We start from the raw sequence: 21,846 nt of genomic DNA on the forward strand, positions 1-21,846 counted from the left end.
AAGATTTAAACGAATCTTTTAAAAAATCTGGACTTTTTTAAAACGCTGTGGAACAAATTGTTAAAAATCGGGACGTCTGGTCATCTTAATCTGAAGCAGATAAACCCTTAGAGACAGAATGCAGACTGCTGGTTGCCAGGGGTTGGAGGGGGGACTGTGGAGTGCGGCAATTTTCGTTGGAGTTAACGCAGTGGTCGGCAAACTCATCGGTCCACAGAGCCAAATATCAACAGGACAATAATGGAAATTTCTTTTGAGAGCCAAATTTTTTAAACTTAAACTACATAGGTAGGTACATTGTTATTCACTTAATTAGGGTACGTGGCATTTTGTGGAAGAGCTACACTCAAGGGGCCAAAGAGCCGCATGTGGCTCGTGAGCCACAGTTTGCTGACCACCAACAAAAATGTTTGGAACTTGATAGAGGTCGTGTTTGCATCTATTGTGAATGTAATATGTGCTTCTGGATTACACCTTAAAAAGGTTACATTTCGTGGGAATATCACTTCAGTGTCCTTTAAGAATGCCTGGAAGCCTGAAGTTACAGAACGGAGTTCTGGGAGCCTAAGAGAAGGGCAGGACTGAAGGTGGGGCCATGGAGGAAGGTGAGAGGTCACTGCAGTCCTGTGCAGGCATGCTGCCAAGGTGACATGCAGCGGGAATACGATGTGCAGAGCGGGAGTATGGGTTTGCCTCTGGCTGTACTTCAGATTCCCTCAGCCTCAGGCCTCCCGTCTGCAAAATGGGCTGATGCATCGCCCTCTCCCTCAGAGCAACGGGCACCTATCGTCATAGGGTGGACCCTCTGGGATGAAGCCTGTCACAGCCCCCTTTTTTTCCAGGGATTGAGCCTGCAACCTGGGCATGCGCCCTGACCAGGAAGGAACCAACCCACTGGGCCACACTGGCCAGGGCTGGCACCCTTTTCCAGGCACAGCAGACGGAGAGCCGGTTCTTCCTTTCCGGAGGAGCCAAGCCAGTAAGTGGGTTCAGAAGCCACTGGTGAGGCAGGGGCGTACTCAAGTTAACCGGGTGGGTTACTGTCTGGCCTTGGGCAGGTCACCCATTTCCGTGGGTAGAATGGACATGGCTGTGTCCACCTCGGAGGAAGGATGTGCGTTCAGCAAAAGGCCCTCAGTAATTCAATCCCTTTCATCTCTCTGTGGCTACTCCCTGCAGCACTCTGGAACACACACACACACACACACACACACACACACACACACGAAAAACTGCGGTTCCAGAACCCACCCAAGAGTCTCTGAGCTCTGGCTCAGGGAGGTTAAGGCAGCAGCCTGAGGCGACACAGCAGGTTGTGGCTTAGAACAAACACAAATAGCCTGGCTCCGGGTCCAGGAATTTTCCTCAAGTTTCTAAGCTTCATTTCTCTCTCTCTCTCTCCAACAGGCTTTTAGCACCCACTACGCCCGGGGAAGGGCGGAGGTGTGAAAGGAGAGGCATCCAGCAAAGACCCTCGGATCCTGCCTTCCTGAGACAGGTGCTGCCATCGCCGGCGTACACATCCGGGAGGCAAACTGTTTAACCCAGAGGCTCAGAGAGGCCCTCTGGCCGGAGCCAGACCACAGTAACCCGGAGGCGGGGTTCTCGAACTCGGGTCCTCCCGCGACGGCACCCGCGGAAGCCCCCGAGGCGCGCGTGGCCCGGCGCGGAGCGGGCAGGCGGCGGCGGCGGCGGCGGCGGGAATCCCGAGTGGAGCTGGGAGCCGGGCCGATCATTTGCACGCGGATCCCCAGAATGCCCCCCTCCCCTCCCCTCCCCCGCCCCCTCCTCCGCGGCTCCTAATGGAAGCGCTCGGTTTGGAGTTGGGAACCGTGGAAAGTTTGGAACCCAAACTCGCTCCTTCTTTGCAACTGTGGGAACTTCCCGCCCGCACACGCGGCGCCTGCAGCTCGGAGCTCCGAGCCCCGGTGCCCAGCGGCGGCGGCGTCTCCCCGGCGGCAGCCAGACCTCAGGGTCCCGCCCGCACGCGGCATCCTCCGGGGCCGAGCGGGGACAAAGCGCCCAGGCCTGCCCGCGGGGCCTGTGGCCCGAGCGCCCGGGGCCGCCGGGGATGCTGCGGCCTCAGCGGGCCGGAGGGCGCTCCCCAGGCCCCCGGCACCCTCCCTTCTCCAGGGGCCAGTGCAGGGGTGCGCGCGGCCCCCTGCCCCTGCCCATCGCCCCCGCGCCTGTGCGGCCGCCTCCCTGCGCTGCTGCCTGCCCGCTCCCCGGGCACAGGGCTCGGCGCGGGGGCGGGGGGGAGAGCCGGGACGATGGCCTCTCCTCCCCAGCTCCCGGACGCTCAGCCCCCTCGGATGTGTGGGTGCGCGGGGTGCAGGGGCAGCTCCGGAGGTTCGGCCTGCCCCCCAGCCAGGACCCCGGGCTCTCTGGGGCTGGGAGCGGGAAGGCGACTTCTGGGTTTTCCGCGCATCAAAGGTGGGCTCTGAGCGGCGGCCGAAGCCCGTTACCCTTACGGGTGCACATCGAAAGCTGGGACCGGGGGCCCAGATCTGCACCCCTCGGTCCCCCTTCCCCCACCGGTCCGCACACACAGCCACTTTTCGGCGGGGAGGGAGGGACGGAGGGAGGGGCAGTGGGACCTGGTTTGCTGGCTCGGCGCTTCGTTTGCATTGGTCCGGGGGGGCCGAGGCTGCAGCCCCTGGCCCCGCGGGTGGGGTGGGGAGGCGGGGGCCGGACGGGGGCTCAGCTGCGCCAGCATTGGCGGAGCTGGAGAATGGGGAGGGGGGCAGGAAGCGGGGGGAGCGGCGGCGGGGGGGGTGTATAAATAGGGAAGGGGGGACGTGCATCCTCGCTCGGTGAGGGGGGGGCGCTCGGCACAAAGAAAGTGGAAAGTTTGCAGCGCGGGGCGGCCGGTGCCGGGGATCCGGGTGCGCACGTGCAGGGCCGGGGGCACCGGGGGCCCCCACACCGAGCTCGCCGTTTCTTTTTTTTTTTTTTTTTTTTTTCCTGCAAGCGAGAAGGGGGGGTGTTGTTGGTATCGCCCCCTCCTTCTCCTCCCCCCAGGGGTGAAAGTGCAAGAGGAAGTGCAGCCGCTGCCATCTTTCCTCCGCTCCGAACACACGGAGCCCGGGGCCGCAGCTCGCCGCCGCCTTCGCCCGGCCCGGGGAAGGGCCCACCCAGCCGCCGCCGCCGCCCGCCCGCTGCAGCCTTCGCCGCCGCCGCCGCCCGCCAGGCTCCGGGACCCAGCCGGTGCCGCCGCCCGGTGCGCGCCCGCCGCCGCCGCCGCCGCCTTCGCCTTTTGTTTCCTCCGCTCCGGCGCCCCCGCCCCGGCTCGCGCTTTGCAGGGGACGCAGCGCGCGCCCCCAGCGGCCCGGGGAAAGCCGCGGCGCGCGCCTGCGCGGCGGACCCCTCCTCCTCCCCGCGCGCGCGCCCCTGTTGGCTGCGCGCCGGCGCCGCCTGGCGGGCGGGAGGGGAGGCGGCAGGCGAGTTTGCAGGAGGGGCGCACCTCTGTGCGCTGTTCCCCCCGGAGGTAGACCGAGAAGGGGAGGCGGGCGGGCGGGCGGGCGGAGAGGAGAGGAGAGAGGAGCGCGCGATCCGGCGGGGGTAGGGGCCGCTATGTGGGGGGTGGTGCGCCCTGCAGTCTAGACGGTACGATCCGGGCAGGGGGCGTGTGCGCTCGGCGCACCTGCGAGACTACAGAGCCCCGGGGCCGGCACGTGTGGGGAGTGTAGACACGTCCGCTGCGCCCCTCTTGTTCCTGCCTAGGGGAAGGGAAAGGGGCGGGCGAGAGCCGCGGCCGGGCGTGCGGGGAGGGGGCGGCGGACATGGAGCGGGTGAACGACGCGTCCTGCGGCCCGTCGGGCTGCTACACCTACCAGGTGAGCAGGCACAGCACCGAGATGTTGCACAACCTGAACCAGCAGCGCAAAAACGGCGGGCGCTTCTGCGACGTGCTCCTGCGGGTGGGGGACGAGAGCTTCCCGGCGCACCGCGCCGTGCTGGCCGCCTGCAGCGAGTACTTCGAGTCGGTGTTCAGCGCCCAGTTGGGCGATGGCGGCACTGCGGACGGGGGTCCCGCCGACGTGGGGGGCGCGGCGGCGGGGCCGGGCGGCGGGGCCGGGGGCGGCCGGGAGCTGGAGATGCACACCATCAGCTCCAAGGTGTTCGGGGACATCCTGGACTTCGCCTACACTTCTCGCATCGTCGTTCGCCTGGAGAGCTTCCCCGAGCTCATGACGGCCGCCAAGTTCCTGCTGATGAGGTCGGTCATCGAGATCTGCCAGGAAGTCATCAAACAGTCCAATGTGCAGATCCTGGTGCCCCCTGCCCGCGCTGACATCATGCTCTTTCGTCCCCCCGGGACCTCAGACTTGGGCTTCCCTTTGGACATGACCAACGGGGCGGCCCTGGCAGCCAACAGCAACGGCATTGCAGGCAGCATGCAGCCCGAGGAGGAGGCGGCTCGGGCAGCTGGCGCGGCCATTGCTGGCCAAGCCTCCTTGCCTGTGTTACCTGGGGTGGACCGCTTGCCCATGGTGGCCGGACCCCTGTCCCCCCAACTGCTGACTTCCCCATTCCCCAACGTGGCATCCAGTGCCCCTGCCCTGACTGGCAAACGAGGCCGGGGCCGCCCAAGGAAGGCCAACCTGCTGGACTCCATGTTCGGGTCCCCGGGGGGCCTGCGGGAGGCAGGCATCCTTCCGTGTGGCCTGTGCGGGAAGGTGTTCACCGATGCCAACCGGCTCCGGCAGCACGAGGCCCAGCACGGCGTCACCAGCCTCCAGCTGGGCTACATCGACCTCCCTCCTCCCAGGCTGGGTGAGAACGGGCTGCCCATCTCCGAGGACCCCGACGGACCCAGAAAGAGGAGCCGGACCAGGAAGCAGGTGGCGTGTGAGATCTGCGGCAAGATCTTCCGCGATGTGTACCATCTCAACCGGCACAAGCTCTCCCACTCCGGGGAGAAGCCCTACTCCTGCCCCGTGTGCGGGCTGAGGTTCAAGAGAAAAGACCGCATGTCCTACCACGTGCGGTCCCACGACGGGTCCGTGGGCAAGCCCTACATCTGCCAGAGCTGTGGGAAAGGCTTCTCCAGGTGAGCATGGTGCCCCCCCCCCCCCCCGTGACCTGCCCCATTTCTGACCCCGGGGGTAGTAGCTCCTTGCCAGGATCTGGGAGTGTGGGGGTCACTGGACCTCAGTCTGGGGTGGGGAGTGCTTTATAACGGCCCTCCTTTTGAGATGGTGCTGGCCAAAAGCTGCTCTCTCGTCCCCAGGGAAGTTCTCTGGCTCGAGGCCCGCCCTGCCGTCTCCCCTCCTCGGGGCCTGGTGGGAAGGGCCCCGGATTCCTCAGGCCACAGCCACCGGGCCTCACCATTCTTCTCCCTGGGCTCCTTTGTGTTTCCGGCACCAGGCGTGGGGCCCCCTCTGGGGGCGGGAGGCTGGGCTCCTCCAGCGACTTTCCCCGCTTGAATGGCTGCCTGCCGAGGGAGGGAGACTCTGAAACAGAAACAAGTGTGTCTCAGACTCCTTACGCTCCCGGGCCACCACGTCCCCCAGCCCACAGCTCAGCACCGGCCATCAGAGATCGGTGGGCTCCGGCTCTGCCCCTCGCGGGCACGCAGCTGGGCACCCAGAGTCTCTTCCTGACCCCGAGATCTTTGATCAGCTCTGATCCTGTGGCTCCCGAGCCGAACTGGCCCCACAGGACACAGAGGAAGGGGGCAGGGCGTTTTTTGAGATGCACTTTTTAGGGATCCCCGACTTGTCCGGGAGTGGGGGGTTGTTTTGTTTCTCCTCTGAAGGGAATATCCAGGATAAAAGGCTGGTTTTAACTTGCCTGGATACTAAGGACCTTGTGTGTGTGTGTGTGTGTGTGTGTGTGGAACCCGGGGATGGAGAACTCCCTCAGAGGGGCCCCACTCAGGAACCAGTCTTACCGGTCAGGCAACCCCTGCCCACCTGCTCTGGCGGGCATCTGGCTTACCAGCCCAGCTGGGGACTTAGGGCTCCATCCCTCGGCCTCTGGGGACTGAATTCCATCTGGGTGGCATTCATTGGCTGCCGCCGCCGCCGCGGGAGAGGCTGGGGGAGGGGAACGCCGAGTTTCTAAGGGGCTTTAGTCTGGACAATGAATCACACACACCCCCTCCCGGAAAGGCTGCAGCGAGGCAGCTTGTCTCATTCTGAAGCCGCCTCCTCAGGGTCCTGGAAATCATTGAGTTTCTGGTGGGGGAGGGAGGTGGGCAGGCAAGGTCAGACACACTCACTCACTTCCCTTCCCTCCAGAGAGGCCTGGGCCTGGGAGCCAGGGGGGGGCGGGGGGGAGTGAGTGAGGCTGTCTTTGTCCCGCTGGGGGGTGGGGGAGAGGGAGTGCTCTCCGGCAGGGTGGGAGGGGGGGTTGGGGGGCCTGGCCAAGAGCGTGGCCCCATTTTTTTTTTTTTGAGGTCTGATTTTAAAGCCTGTCTCGGTTCTCTCCCTTCCAGGCCCGATCACTTGAATGGACACATCAAGCAGGTGCACACCTCCGAGCGGCCTCACAAGTGTCAGGTAGGGGTTAGGGGTCGGCCAGGGCTGCGCGGGGCTGGAGGAGGATCGCTGCCGTCCTCACGGCCCAGCCACCAGCCAGCTGCTGCGCGTGCGGGGCGTGTGCGGGGCCGCTGGCTGACCACCGCTTGGCACACCTCCTCCTCTGTCCCTCCCCGCTCCCTCCGCTCTTCTTTGTTCTTCCCCCCGGCCCCCTCCCGCCACTGCCGACGTCCCCTCCTTCCTGGTTGTCGGGTCCTGGTTCCCGCCCTGTCTCCTGTGTTGCTTAGCTTAGCTCTCCTTTCCTGGTGTTGGCCAGCTCTGTGGACGGTGGGCCGCATGGCTCACGTGTTGTCCTGGGGGCACTGGCCTCCTGATGCCGGCTTCTGGTTCTCAGCAGTGTCCAGAGGCTAGTGGGGCGGGGGCGGGGGGGGGGGGGGCTGCAGAGGGCTCCTGGTCCCCTTGTCTGTCAGGCAGCCTGACCCAAGCTGGAGTCCCCTGAGGCCGGCAGGAGTTGGGGAGCGTGGGCGGTCTTCCCTCGGAGCACTGGCACCTGTGTCACCCTCCTGAGGCCTGGAGGGCAAGCTGGTTTCCTCTCGTGAGCTCTTTGCGTACATAGCAGGCGGTCGGGAAGGCTGGGGGCACGGTCCTCGCCCTCGGTGTGTCTGCTTGAGTAATACCTGGGGGCCCTGTGGCACCCAGAAACTTTTGAGTTTCCTCTCTTGGCCGCTGAACGTTCCTGTGCAGATGGAGAACACGCTTCCTCTCTCTTCTCCTTGGTTACCTCCCCTCTCGGGTGCCCAGAGTTGCGGGGTGCTCACTGCAGCCTCTGGGGGTAACCTGCTTCTCTTCACCCTGTTGGTGGCAAGCAGGGAGGGTTCGGGGAGACCTGCAGTGAGGGGTGGACATGTGGTAGGCAGGCCGAGGAGCCAGCGCGGACGGTGATCACGTGAGCGCGGCGAGGTGGCCTCTCCAGGGACGCTAACCCGGGGCGGGGCTGTGGGGTCCATCCGTGCCTCGTCGCCTTCTCTCCATCTCCGATCTTCTCGTCACAGAGCACACGCGGACTCTCCCTCCCTCCCGGGTAGCGCGCTGAGAGAGCCTGGCAGAGTAGGAGGAGCCCAGAGGGCAGTGGGGCCGAGCCCGGTGGCCTCGGGGGGTAACCTGCACTCTCTGCCCTTTTTCCAGGTGTGGGTTGGGAGCAGCAGCGGCCTGCCGCCCCTGGAATCTCTTCCTAGCGACCTGCCATCATGGGACTTTGCCCAGCCTGCTTTGTGGAGGTCGTCCCATTCGGTTCCTGACACCGCCTTTTCCCTCTCTCTAAAAAAACCCTTCCCGGCCCTCGAAAACCTGGGCCCAGCACCCTCTGGCAACGCGCTCTTCTGCCCCGGCCCTCCGGGGTACCTGCGGCAGGGCTGGGCCGCCCCCGAGGGCAGCCGGCCCTTCCCCCAGTGGCCCGTGGGCTAGCCTGGCCTCCCGGACAGGGCTTTCTGTGGAGGGACCGGGAGCGGCGGCGGTTGCTCTGAGGCCCTTGCTTTTGGGAGAGGCCAGCCGAGCGGTTCACACCTGCCATGCCTGGCTCCTCCCAGGGAGACCCGGAGCCTTTCCCAGCTCAGGGACCCCAGATGGGAGAGCGAGAAGCTCCTTGGTCCCCACCCACGCAGGCTTCAGGTGCCCCGGGGTGTCTGTCCTGGCCTGGGCCGCTTTGGAGGTTGGTGCATTCCTGGGAGCTAAGCCACTGGCTCCTGTGCTTCCCCTCCCCCTGGCATCACCTCCCCTAAGGCAGGGGTTTTCTAGAACGGGGCCTGGCCACCCCGACCCCCACCCTGGCAGTGATGCTCCTCCAGAGGTGCAACTCCACCTGGGTCCTCCCCGTGTCCTGCTCCTCCCTCCCCCTCAGACAGGTCCTGCTCTCACTTCTGGTTAGTGAATTAGACTTTGGTGTTTTTGAGGTTTATTAGCAGGTCTGCTCAGGAACTAGACTAACCAGTAGCTTTGTATTGGGTCACCCCATCATGCGAAAGGCTTTGGGGGCTGATAAAGCAGATGTATGTAGATCCCCCCCCTCGGATCCTGTTGGTGTGCCCTTTAGCCCCCCGCGGGCTCCGTGGGGTAACAAGTGATGATAAAAGTTTTAATTCTAACATTTGAGGCTTTGTGTGTTTTGTCCTTGGTTTGTGTCATAACACTGACATCATTGTCCCTGGGTATCCCAGCCCTCTCCCAGGCCTGCCGGGCCCTGCCTGCAGCCCCTAGCCAGACTCCTTTACCGGGGACCCAGCAGGTAAAGACGTGCTGGCTCCCATGTGCGGGGCTGGCCAGCCAGGTGTGCCTGGGCTTGGTTAACCAGCAGGGACATCTGTTTTGCATTCGTCCCTGGTACCACATGGGCTCTGTTTCTGAGCTGCTGCGCCCGTGGGAAGAAAAGCATCAGGAGGTGGGCTGGGGAAGTGGGCATATCGGGCTCAGTGTGGAGTGGTGACGAGCAGAGGTGACCCCAGCTCAGGCTGGCTGGGCTGGGACCTGGCCTTTAGCAGCTGCCTAAGCACAGGGCTGTGGGCAGGGCAGCCGTGCCAAGCACCACCGGCAATCAGTTCACACCCTGCGGGCTCGCTCTTACCCCATCAGGCCCTCTCTCTTCTCCCTGTCTCCTGGAATGCCTTCCCCTCGAGTTGTCCCGCATGGAGGTTCTGGGTGACCCCTTCTTTGATATGTCTCCCCTCTGTCCTCTGTGCCTTCTCTCCTGGGTCATGTGACCAGCCTCTTTATGTCCTGTGTTCTCTGGACTTCTGGCAGGCCTAGACTCAGACTCACACACTTTCAAGATCCCCCCCAGAAAACTTGGGGGACTAAGCCAGGAAGGGTCAGTGTTGGCACAGCAAAGCCTGCCATCGCTCCAGTGGGCTTGGTCACACAGTGAGAGTTGCTGTTGTGCTTGTGTGTCTTCTTCTCAGCAGCGGATTTACATTCCTCACGCTGTTTGCCCAGGCTGAGGTGCGCTCTCATTCCTGGAGAGGCCATCCAAGGGGGATGGGCGGGCGGAGTCAGCCTGGTCTGAGATTTTAGTTTTGCTTAGCGAATCCTCCAGATGGATAATCCACTTGTGGATAACCGAGGTTTGGCGGTCCGTTATCTTGAGCCAGCGAGTCTGACAGGCCGCGCTTCCAAGGACAGAGCCGCAAAGAAGGCTGGCGAGAGAAACAGGCGTCCCTTTCATATCCGTCCGGGCGCATCCTCTCCCGGGGAACGCGGGAGGCACAGTCCTGAATGCCCGCTTTCAGCTGCGTGTCCTCACACCTGGGCCGGGTGTGGTTCCTCTGCGTTCCGAGGCTCAGGCCACCCAGCCTCTCACCATTGCAGGGGCGGCGGGTAGGTGACGGGCTGGCCAAGCTGGCTCCTGATTGTGGATCAGTCGACAGGTGCACCCTCCAGAGGGTGTTTACAGCCGCCCTCGCTCTGGTTCACAGGCTGGGGGGCTAGGTGGAGACTCATACACTCCCCCCCAACCCCCTGCTCGCTCTGGCCCATAATTGGGTCTTGTGGTCCCAGCCTGAGGTGGGACCCACCTGTGGCCATGAGACCAAGCACCCGTGATGCTTTCTGAGGCACCTAAGTGTTCGAGTTCCCCTGCACAGTCCTGTCACCTCTTCCCGTCGGGAGTCCTGGCCACCAAATACACTGTGTTAAAGAGTCTCGGCACCTTTCACTGACCAGAAACGACCTCTACTGAGCCAGAGATGGTGAGAGCACAGGCTCAGGGGGCTCACGGGCCGGCTGTCCCGTGTCCTCTCAGGGCTTCTGTCTGCCCAGCGGGACGTGAGGGAAGACAGGGACCCCGGGGTAGCCGGCAGGATCGGTAGGGTCCTGGTCTGGCGTGGCAGGGTGTTCAGACCCCCGCTTTCTCTGGTAGCTGAATGTGCTTTGGGCAAATCACTTTCTAAACTCAGCTTCCTCGTTTGTCAAACGAATAAACTCAATATATAAAACAAATAAAAGCGGTGCTTTATTAGTATAAAGTGTTCTGTTCAAACTTGTAACGCTTACTTAAAAGATAGTGACAGAACAGCGAGGCCTGTCCTGATGCACACAGCCTTTTGGGACTAGGGTAGCAACTGTGGCATCTTCGGCCTCCAGGGTATCACGTGGGTTTGTTTCTTGCTTTTGACTGTACGATAAGGAGATAGATAACAGTACTTGTACAGTAAGGAAATAGGTAAGTGTCCGTCAGGACTGTTCACTTACCAGGAGAGGCTTCTGTTAAACAGACTCAGCAGGAGCAAGTGAACAGGGTAGCAGGTCTTCAGCGGGTTAACCTTCGATCTGGAATGCACTTAAGAGGGGCAGGTTGCTTTCTCTTGCAGTTCTACAACAGTAAACATACACAGAGAAATGAGTCAGGCTCAACTAGAATCCCTGAAACACTTCCATAGATTCCAAATAGCCTGAGAGTCACCAGCCTGAACGCTCCTGAGGACTTTCCCGACATTCCGTGGCCCCAGCGGAGGGAGGGGTGCTGGGGGAGATCTCGGACTGAGCTGAGTCAGGTTCCAGGCACAGGAAGTGCCGGGGCTTGGGCCCACCCTCCCAGGGTGCAGGTGTTGTGGGTGCCAACCTCGATCAGCCGAGTCATCTGGCCCTGGGACCTGGCCATGAGCTGGTGGTCACAGCACAACTCTCTGTGACCGCACACTCTGGGGAGGTGATAGCACAGCCTGCCCCGGAAGGCTGCCGTAAGGATGGACCGAGTGAGATAAGCGCCTCTGAAAGGCTAAACATGGGGCCCGACTGGCACGGAGTGAGTGCCCCATCAGTGTAGGGTAGCATCGCCTTCCTTATTACCAGCACTTCCCCAACTTAACATTTCACAAATGCTCCCAAAACCTCTGGCCCGCTTTCTCTGCTCTTTTCTCGTGTCAGCAGCACTGACAGTACCATTTTATGGGCGAAATTTTTCAATATTGACTCACGAGAACATGGGAGCAACCTATGGGCTTGGTCTTGCCTTTCTTTCTCATTTCCCTGTGGCCAAGACGAACGGTCGCTTTTGAATAAAGTGAATAAATTGAATTATTTGTATAAAGCAGCGAGGGACACCCCGGGATGGAGAATAGGAAGACTGGTCTGTTTATATTGCCAGTAACTCTTGTGCAGACTCCCGTGTAGTCAGTGTAACGGATGTCAACGCTGAATGTTTACAAATGAACAAATGCCTCGTCTTCATTCTGCAGGGGAGCATAGTGTGCCGTGCTGGGGTAGTCATGGGAACCAGGAATTCCGACTCCAGGGTCCCGTGTGGGAAATCAGAGCGGCGAGCAGGCCCGCCGGGGAGAGAAAGCCTGGGCCGTGTTCTAACGCTCTCTGGGCGAGGAGTCGGATGTGTCGGCCAGAAACGGCTTAGTCCCACAGCGCGCTCGGTGTGGAGTCGGGGGTGGGGGTGGGGTGGTGGAATGCCAGCTCGCGCCTCATCCTGTTTTCCTCTCTGCCCTCAGACCTGCAACGCTTCCTTTGCCACCCGAGACCGGCTGCGCTCCCACCTGGCCTGTCATGAGGACAAAGTACCCTGCCAGGTGTGCGGCAAGTACTTGCGGGCAGCGTACATGGCGGACCACCTGAAGAAGCACAGCGAGGGTCCCAGCAACTTCTGCAGCATCTGTAACCGAGGTAATCTCCCCGCGGTCCCCTCACTTCCGGAGGGGGGGGCCTGAGCCCGCGTGGGCGGCTGGGGGCTCCGGACCACCCTGCCTCGGGTTCCATTCTGCACACGGCCCGCCTGCCCTTCCCTCTGAATGATAAACGCGGTCCTCGCCCAGCTAGCTGCTTGCCACCCCTTCCGTCCCAGGAGGCTTAGGGTGTTTGGAATGGGGGTTCCCAGGAGATGAGCAGTGGGAACAGGCAGGCTATTGTTCCCAGCTGGGCCCGGAACTTCTGCTGCTCAGGTGGATGCAGCAGTTGGAGAGCCCACGGAGGCATTGATGTTGGTGAGAGAGGCATTAGCCCCCACGGGGGGGAGAAGAGGGCACCTCCTGGAGAGCTTTGCTGGCTGGTTCCCTGGCAGGTGGAATTCAGCAGCCAGGGAAGGAGGCTGAGCCTAGCGATGGACAAGGGTCAGGAAAGAAACTCTGCGTACTGTAGCGCCAATGGTCAGGAGCAAGCCCAGACCCAGGCAGATCGTGGCCTTGACGAGGAAGGAGAGTGGAGGTGTTCTGAGCAGGGGAGCGCGCTTGCTGCTGACGTTGGCCGAGGTGGCTCTGGTTCCGGCCTGGGTGTTGTGTTGGGTGAAAAGTCAGGCCGAGCTTCCGCCGGGACCTGTCAGCTGTTGGCAGGGCTGAGGTTTGTGTCTCTGCACGCACAGTGTCAGTGGAGGAGCCGGGCGCCGCGTCTCTGCTGGAGGAGGAGGCTGGGCCGCTGTCGGCAGTGGGTGTGAGGATGCTTTTGCACGGTGTGCTCGCTTTGGCCCGGTGTGGATGCTGGGAAGTCCTGTGTCCTGGGTCGCCCTGGTCCCAGTGCTTCTGGGAGTGTTGGCTGTGGCTTAGTGGACGGAGTACTGAACCAGGAATCAGGGGGGCCTCGGGCTTAATCCCAGCCGCTTCCACCTCACCCTACTGCTGCGTGACCTCGAGCTTTCCCTTCCCTCCTCTGAACGTCAGCTCCTTCATCTCTTAAATGAGGTTAAGAACACCCCCCCCACCCCCCCTTTGCCCACCTCACAGGGTCGTTGTGAGGATCCCGGCACACAAAGTAGATGGAGGTTAAGGGGGAGGCCTGTTCTTACACTTCGTAACTGATAGGAGACACACCCGGACACCCTGGCTGAGACAGAGAGAACTAAACATTCCTGCAGTCCTTGGCTGGAATGCGGGTGCCTGTGGGCCTCCGTGCGCCCTTAGGCCGCTGTGGGGGAGACTGCTGAGCAGCGAGGTGTTCTCACTACCCCTCCCTGAGACTGCACGCTTGGGGTTTGCCCGAAGGCCACTGGGTGTCACTCTCTGCATCCCCAAGAACGCTGCTGGGGAAGCAGGGAGGCAAAAGCCGCTGAAGCACCTGTCCTACCTTCTGACGTGTCCATAGAGCCCTTCTGGCAGGAATATCCCCGGGTAGCAGGTGGCGGGGTTGTGCACACAGGGAATTATCGGGGTGTAGCTGACCATCTTGACCGTGGCTGCCCCCGCTCTAGAAAAAGTTTCCTGTCTTGTTTCATCCGAACCTGGCTTGCTAACAGCACCCCCCAAATACCTCTAATCCTGCTACAACATGCCATCCTCTGGCCTTCGGTCAAGCTTTCAGGGTTGCCGTTCTCAGCTTGAGAGCTGGGGTCAGAGCCCAGGAGCAGGAACCAGTGAGAGTGGAGAAAGATGCTCCTGAGGAAACCCAGAAAGCCTAGGGTTGCAGAGGGGAGTGAGGACTGGTGGGAGGTCCAGAGCCACAGCCCCTTGGGGCTCAGCTCCCCGGGAAAGAAGAGCTGAGAGCAGCAGGGAACAGCGGGGCAAGTTGGCCCAGTTACAAGACCGCTGATGTGGCAAAGCCAACAACTATTGTACAGTCAGGAGTTGTTTTTCCTGGGGCTGGCGAAGGCCTTGGGCCACAGCCCGCAGGCGACATGACTGGGATGGAGACAACGGAAGAGTAAAAGCAGAGGCCACCTTATCTCCGAGAAGACAAGACTGCATCTGGATCATAAGCTAAACAGCTTCGGGTCGAGTCAGAGCAGGAAGTCCCATTCTTCTAAGAAGATAAGAGAGGGCTCTGGGCCAGCCTACCCTGGGTACTCAGAAGCAAGAGAAGACCATTTAACTTTTTATTGGGAGAGAAGGAACAGGATTCTACCTCCGGACTAATTTCTTTGGCATAAAGAGACCCAACAGGAAGGGGAAGGGTGGGGGGGGGGGGGGGGGGAGAAAGAACACCAAGGAGGAAGGCACTTTTTCCAGGAAGAAAATGACACCAAAGACATCAAGGCACTGGAATCAGAACGCAGATAGCTCTGGATCATTCATACCTGCCACCAAGGTTAAGAATTCAGGGAGGAGCTGAATCAATAAATGGATGTTCTTAACTCTAGAAGGGTTTGAGCAAAGGCTAATGCCAGCCAGCTGGTCAGATGGTTGAGATTGGATAAAATGAATTTCCAAATGCCCTCTGACATCCTTCAATTCCAAGTCTTTTGATTCCAGAGAGAGGAAGAGGGAGAGGGGAGAAACATCAGTCGGTTGCCTTCCACATGCATCCTGGCCAGGGATTGAACCCACAACGTGCAGGGATAGTGCTCCCACTAACTGCACCACACCTGCCAGGGCCCAACGAGTCTTAAGCCAGTGGTCGGCAAACTCATTAGTCAACAAGGCCAAATATCAATAGTACAATGATTGAAATTTTTTTGGAGAGCCAAATTTTTTAAAAACTTCTTCTAATGCCACTTCTTCAAAATAGTCTCGTCCAAGGCCGTGGTATTTTGTGGAAGAGCCACACTCAAGGGGCCAAAGAGCCGCATGTGGCTCAAGAGCCGCAGTTTGCCGACCACGGGTCTTAAGCACTCAACTACTTATGCACCTGCCATTTTCAGTCTTTGCCTGTGAAGGATGGGAAAGATTAGAGGCAGCTTGGCTGCTTAGTACCACACTTAAGACAGATGACCTTGTCTTTGTCCTAGAGACATACCAAGATGCGGATCAGACCTGGAGAGGAAGATAACTTGTAGTGGGAAGATGGTGAGAAAAGTTTGTTCTTTCATTTTCAAGTTGAGGATATCAGCTAAGTTGATCAGCGGGAGGGAGAAAAGGATCCAGTAGGTCACCATAGTTTTCTACCATTCTTTTAAAATTTCTGTAGCAGGGTCTTAGTGTGTATGCATAAGTACTGATGTGAGGAAGAGGGGTTGCTCATTGAGAACGTGCCTCTGACAGAGACAACATCGGGTCCCCAACATCACTGCTTAAAAGGTAGAGGAAGTCTTCTTTCCAGAGGTGGGCGCACGAGTTGTTATCAATGCCAGTCTTGGGTGCAGACGGCCTGCCATCCTCTGGTTCTCTGAGCTGACACAAACCAACTAGTGCCCCCATCTGGCACCAAGGTGTGGACAAGGAGAAAGCAGTCCCCGGCCCCTGCGTGGACGTGAAACTTGCAAAGAAGGGGTTTGCTTCTGGAGTGTGAAATGCAGCGCAGCAGACAAGATGCAATGGAGGAACACAATGGCCCTTTGGCAATGGCGTCTTCGTCTCTAGGATGCGAGGGAGGGCGGCTTGCTGGTTCTAGCGGAGTCACGTGTGTGCTCAGTATCTCCCGTCATTCTGTGCCTGGATCCAGCCGCCTTGTTGGTTCTTGGTTAATCAGTGGTGAATGGGCAGACGAGTTCAGAATTCCAACGGAATGTTTCTGACTTAAAAAGATGTTTTCTTCTCAGAAACTCGGCTTCTGTTTTAGCCCAACAGTTGGCTGCTGAGTTGCTCTGTGTTTAAATTCTGGGCTTCACGCGGCAGCTGTAGATCCACTCCTCCCACCCTGCCATGTGGCTCTGCTATAGATAGTACCGTCTGCAGCTGGGGAGAGGACCCAGCCATGTGTTCCTCAGCCTGATTTTCAGGAAAAAGAAGCAAGTTTTCATTGAGCATCTGCTGGGTTCCCCTGGTACATAGCTCTTCCCAGAAAGAGTAACTACACTGATTCCTGGTGCCCTTTCCCTCCATGGACCAGCCTGGGGACACCGAGCCACTGCAGAGGCCTCAGCAGGGATTAAAAAACAAAGAAAAAAAATTCCCTTCTAAAGTGGAATCATCAGAAAGTCCCTGATGTCTGTGCTGGTTGTTGGGGCCACAGCACCCAGGAAGGGGCTGAGATCCTCTTTCCCATGAGCCTCATCTACTCATGCCTGACTACACCCTTCCTCTTAGGAATGTTTGTAAGATAAGCCAGGCTGCTCTGTAACTGGCCCCAGGCAGACCCCTCATCATAGCACCGGACAGCTCGCTCTGCAAGGCAGGGCAGGACACTGGCCTCTGGCCCAAGTGGGTCTGTGAAGGAGCTGTGTCAGGAAAGGAGGAATAGTCACTCACTCATTCCCTCCAGAACCACCAAGCACCATTGTCAGGGGAGTGTTTGTTCAGTGCCTTCCATTCTAATGGAAGAGAGATACATGATTGTAAATGGCGACCACGAAACCTATTGCAAAAGTCCATGGGGCTGTTTCTGGGGCCAGGGCCAATACACATTAAAAAGCAGTCTGTCCCACGCAGCCGGTGTGGCTCAGTGGTTGAGCATTGACCTATGAACCAGGAGGTCATGGTTCGATTCCTGGGCTGCGGGCTTGATCCCCAGTGTGAGGTGTGCAGGAGGCAGCTGTTCAATGATTCTCTCATCATTGATGTTTCTCTCTCTCCCTCTCCCTTCCTCTCTGAAATCAATAATAATAATAATAATAATAATAATAATAAAAAAGTCTGCCCAGAGGTTAAGGACCACATGGCCCTGGGGTTGGAGTCCAGGCTCTGCCATTTCATAGCTGTACCTGTGACTGCAAGTTGCTTAACCTCACCAAGCCTCTTATTTTTTAATCTATGAAACAGGTATAATTCTCAGCTCAGAGGGTAGTTGGGGGAATACTACAGAACAATGCATGCAACGTGCTGGCTGGCACACCATCACCACCTGCTGAAGGTGAACTTTTTCTTTTTTGGCAAGAGAACATTTGCCCGGTCAATTAGGTAGAAAACGTACTTCCTAGAAGAAATGGGCTTAGGAAACAAGTTCTAGAGGTAAAGGAAAGGATCCTTGGAGCTTGGAAATGAGGAAGCTCATGGTAACTTTTACTGTCGTTCCAAAGGCCATGCCAAGTCAGACTTCTTAAAGTGAGTCTTGTGCAGACGTCACGCAGCTCTCTCCAGCCTCTGACCCGCTAGCCATGGATCCCATTGTTACCCTGTAATTTTAAAGGGGATGACAGTACCTGGGAATATGTCAGCCAGGTCTGAGTGAATGAAAGGACATCATCAAGGCACTGGCACCCCACGTGGGCCTCATGCTCAAAAGCTTCGCTTCCTGCCGAAGGCACTTGCTGATCCTTGGCCATGAATGGGGTTCGATGACAGAGCTTCCTCCTGTGAAACCCAAGCTGAAACCCTCAGACCTGCCCACCTGGTTCCCTATCTGCGAACCAGGGCTTGTGGGTGGTGCAGAAGTTGGCCCAAGATCTCCTCTTTCCAGCCTGAGAGATGACACAGCTCAAACTGACCGGAGCGTCTGGGTTGGGCTGGAGTGGCCCCACGATGGCTGGACTGTCCCCCCGCAAATAGAGGCAAAGATCATCCCTGCTTTTTCCTTAAATGAACCCGATGGATGCTCCAAAACTGAACCAAAAGGCCACCATGAATAAGAGATGGCTACACTCTTTAATGTGACATCCTCTTTTTCATCAAAACGTCTAAGCAGTTACTAAGTCCAGTTATTCTGAAGGTGAAAACGTAGCAACTAGAACATGTCCTAAGAAATAGAAGCAGGGCTGCTCTGGAGGCATTCCTTTGGGAGTTCATCTCGCCTCCATCTGATCGGTGGTACCGTTCACAAGTGTTAGCGAGCGTTCTGCTGGCTGGCTGGCTGGCGGCCCGGGAGCCTGGATGCTTTTCTGACTCTGTTTCTAGCTGTGGTCCTTGCAGCTGACCCGGGGCTGTGGGACCATGCAAACCACTCCTTACTGAGGTGCCAAGCAAGCCTAGAGGCGTCTGGCCCTTTGACCTGACACCCATCCGTCCCGGCAGCTGGCCTGGGCCCTCCACCGCGGCCCGACGGAGTGGGCTCTGCAGAGGAAGCGATTCGAGGGCAGTGCCATCCTTGCTCCTGAGCCAGAGGGCTCCTGTGGTTGCAGCTGTGTTTGAGCCAAGGAGGGCCCCTTCTAGGTGCAGCTGGCCTGGGGATGCTAGCCAGAGCGGCCGGAGGAGAGGCGTGGGGGAAGCAGAGAGGTGTCTCGGTGCTGGCCGCGGGATCTCATCTCCTTTTGTCTTGTTTAGGTTTCTCCTCTGCCTCCTACTTAAAGGTCCATGTTAAAACCCACCACGGTGTTCCCCTTCCCCAGGTCTCCAGGCACCAGGAGCCCATACCGAATGGGGGAGCAGCGTTCCACTGCGCCAGGACCTATGGCAACAAAGGCAAGCGACCCCTTGCTCTGCACTTTGCTTCTCTGCGCAGACTGTGTTGTGGGGGCGCTGGGCCGGGTGCGGGGAGGCGGGAAGGCTGCCGGCTGGCTGGCTGGCCGCCTCGAGGAGGCTCAGTGATCCGAGTGGCAGTGGCCTCCAGGACAGAGTCATAAGTGGGTATCTCACTCCAGGGCAGTGAGTGAGGCTGGAGGGCCCTGCCATGATCCAGCCCCCGCCTCCTGGCCAGCCCATGCTGTCTGGAGCCCTGCCACATGCCCCGGCCCAGGGCAGGAGGAGGAGCCCTGCATGATGAGTTACTTCGGGCTTGTCTGGCGCCTGTGGCCCTGGAAGGGTGGTGCGGAGCTGTAGCTGAATGCTTTCTCCTTTGGTCCTGCTGGGCAGGGGGAGCCCAGGGCTGGCTTCCCCCTTCATAGGTGTGTGGCTGGTTGCTGGGAGCGCCCTTTCCAGAGGGCCTCTGGCTGTGTCTGTGAGGTGCATGGCGAGCATTGACCTACCTGACGGCCTCCGACTCCGAGTTGGTTTGCTTGGTTTGTGTAGAGCTCCCTACACCCCACCTTCACTCGTTGGTTCAGGTTGTTTTGTGGTATTGTTAAGCTGTGGTTGCTTTGGGGATGAGGCCAGGGGCTTGGCGGATGGCAGAGATGGCATGCTCCACGCTCCCATCACAGACCTCCCTTCCCGGCATGGCTCTCTGACCCCAGGCAGGAGGCTGCTGATCGGTGGAGGACTCCATTGCGGGCCGGGCAGGGCAGGGCAGAGCAGTGAGGGGTGTCTGGCGGTCCGGCTTGTCCTGGGCTCTGTGGGGGCCCAGCCTGCCAGCTGAGTTGTTCCAAGGTGCTTTTAATCTCTGTGCTCTGGCCACTCGGCCCAGGAGAGGTTTTGGCAGAAGGCAGGCGGCGAAGGCAGGCTTGTGTTTGCAGCACTGGGAAAAGGACTGGCTTCTGTCTCCACCATCTTGGTGTCTGCTGACTTGGGGATCCCCGGCTCTGGTTCCGCCTTGCTAGGGTGCAGCTAGTCTGGTGCAGAGGTGAGGCCACTGACACCCCTGTTTGGGCGTTTTCCTTCAGAGGCACCCAAGTCAGGACCCGGGAGTTGGGGGTCTTCGTGTTGTTCTGGGGAGAAGCAGTGGAGGTCCCCTCTCTGAACCACCTTCCTTGGAGCAGGCTGAGATGGTGATGCGCGATACGTACGCACCTGCATGAAGAGTCCTCAGCCCCAGGGCCCTGCTGTCTCGCCCCGTAGGTGGTCAGACCCCCAGGCTGACCAGCCAGACCTCGGCGGGTTCTGCCAGCACCGTGGCTGGCTGCCGACCGCCCTCCACAGGCCTGTGGCTGGTCCCTCCCAGCCCCTCCAGGCGGGGCCCTCTCTGGAGCCCGGCCTCATCCCGCCTCTGTGTTCTGTTTTCTCCTAGAAGGCCAGAAATGCTCGCATCAGGATCCGATTGAGAGCTCCGACTCCTACGGTGACCTCTCGGATGCCAGCGACCTGAAGACTCCGGAGAAGCAGAACACCAACGGCTCTTTCTCCTGCGACATGGCGGTCCCCAAAAACAAGATGGAGTCCGACGGGGAGAAGAAGTACCCCTGCCCTGAGTGCGGGAGCTTCTTCCGTTCCAAGTCCTACTTGAACAAACACATCCAGAAGGTGCATGTCCGGGCTCTCGGGGGCCCCCTGGGGGACCTGGGCCCCGCCCTCGGCTCACCTTTCTCTCCCCAGCAGAACATGTCTCTCCTCGAGTCCTTCGGGTTTCAGATTGTGCAGTCGGCGTTCGCATCGTCTCTAGTAGATCCCGAGGTTGACCAGCAGCCCATGGGGCCAGAGGGGAAGTGAGGCAGAGGCCGAGTCCCTGTGGAGGCGGCCGTCCATCCGGGGACTGCTGAGAAATGCTGTGAATGCGGAGGGAAGTGATGTCTTTGGGTTCTGTAGCGGAGAGATTTTTATTCGTTTTTAAACCCCGCCCTCCCACCTTATCGTCCCATCCCCTCTCCACCCCCTCACCCCCGTGGTCTTTAGATAGATCCCCATCTGATACTCTGCAGACATGTCTGTGAGGCCCAGGATGGGGCAAGGGCAGGAAACACTACATAGGCCATCAAGGGCCTTCAAGGCAACAAGGGTTCCAGTTTCTCCAGTGAGCAGAAGCTGGAATTCCTGGTGCTCAGTTCTTAGTGACCCCCATCCCAAACCCACAGCGGACGGCATTCTGGGACCTCGGTGATTCTGGTCCCCTCCCACTTCTCTAACCCCTCACTCCCCCATCTCCTAGCCCTTAAGAGAGAACACAGTAGAGTCTCCACCCACGTATACAACTCTGACGCCCCACTGTCTTTAAGGAAGCTGAAAGCCTACAGCATCCCATGGACCAGAGGGCGAGTGTCCTCCAAGAGCCCCCCTGAGCTTGACCCTTGACCCGGAGGGCCCCAGAATGTTCGGAGCCCTGCCTGGAGTCTAGCATTTTGCTTCTAGGACAAGCTTAGCTGTTGAGGACACTCCCACCCAAAATTCCAGTTCTTACGTGATTTTAACCATTCAACTTGCTGTTGGGTTTTAATTCTCTAATTATTATTATTATTGTTATTATTTTTTAGGACCAGTTGTAGTGAATTGCTACTGAAAGCTATCCCAGGTGATACAGAGCTCTTTGTAAACCGCAGTCACAGGTTAGGGTTAGTATTAAACTTTGTTTAGATGTACCATAATTAACTTGGCTAGTTGATTGTTTGGAGTCTATGGAAGAAATAGTTTTATGCAAAATTTTAAAAAAAATGCCAGTCTGGTCAGGGAGGGTAGGGGGTTTAGTGCTATTGGGGAGCCAGGGAGACAGGAGAGCTGGCAGGCGGGGACATTATGTACCTCAGTTGTGTCACGTGTGAGCAAGCCCAGGTGGACCTCGTGATGTGAATTGATCTGATCAGACTGTATTAAAAACCTTAGTACGTTACTCTCCCTGCTCCCCGAGTCTGGTTTTTCAGCTGTGAGGGCCTTTGGGACCCAGAGGGGGGGCAGGGCACGCCCCGGCACCTCGGGGTGGGGAGGGGAATCCCAAGAGAACTATCTTCCTCTTATTGCACCGGTCGCACTGGGACTGACAGGTAACGGTTCCCACTGAGGTAACGGTTGCCAGCTTTCACCCATTAGTTCAGCAAACCCTCGCCCCTGTTGTCCTCACTGCTGTGTGCCAGGCCCAGCCGCAGACCCCAGGGTACGGAGGCGAAAGGAGACCC

General features: G+C 59.1%; 1 protein-coding gene across 5 annotated transcripts; it reads left to right on the forward strand.

The window, feature by feature from the left end:
• The first annotated feature begins 3,549 nt into the window (after window positions 1-3,549).
• On the forward strand, window positions 3,550-21,563 carry PATZ1 (POZ/BTB and AT hook containing zinc finger 1). 5 transcript variants are annotated; one of them, XM_084868112.1, is made up of 5 exons: window positions 3,553-5,053; window positions 6,443-6,506; window positions 11,972-12,143; window positions 18,476-18,613; window positions 20,037-21,563. In XM_084868112.1, exons 1-5 carry the CDS (start codon window positions 3,783-3,785, stop codon window positions 20,450-20,452), a joined length of 2,061 nt encoding a protein of 686 aa, XP_084724238.1. In that variant the 5' UTR covers window positions 3,553-3,782; the 3' UTR covers window positions 20,453-21,563. The 5 variants fall into 5 exon arrangements, with proteins under 5 accessions (XP_084724241.1, XP_084724238.1, XP_084724237.1 ...); XM_084868111.1 differs by having other exon boundaries at window positions 3,554-5,053; window positions 20,034-21,563; XM_084868114.1 differs by having other exon boundaries at window positions 3,555-5,053; window positions 18,541-18,613; window positions 20,034-21,563.
• Window positions 21,564-21,846: the final 283 nt, after the last annotated feature.

The sequence above is a fragment of the Pipistrellus hanaki genome (genome assembly GCF_964339955.1).
Source record: "Pipistrellus hanaki genome assembly, chromosome: 19".
Classification (NCBI taxonomy): Eukaryota; Metazoa; Chordata; class Mammalia; order Chiroptera; family Vespertilionidae; genus Pipistrellus; species Pipistrellus hanaki.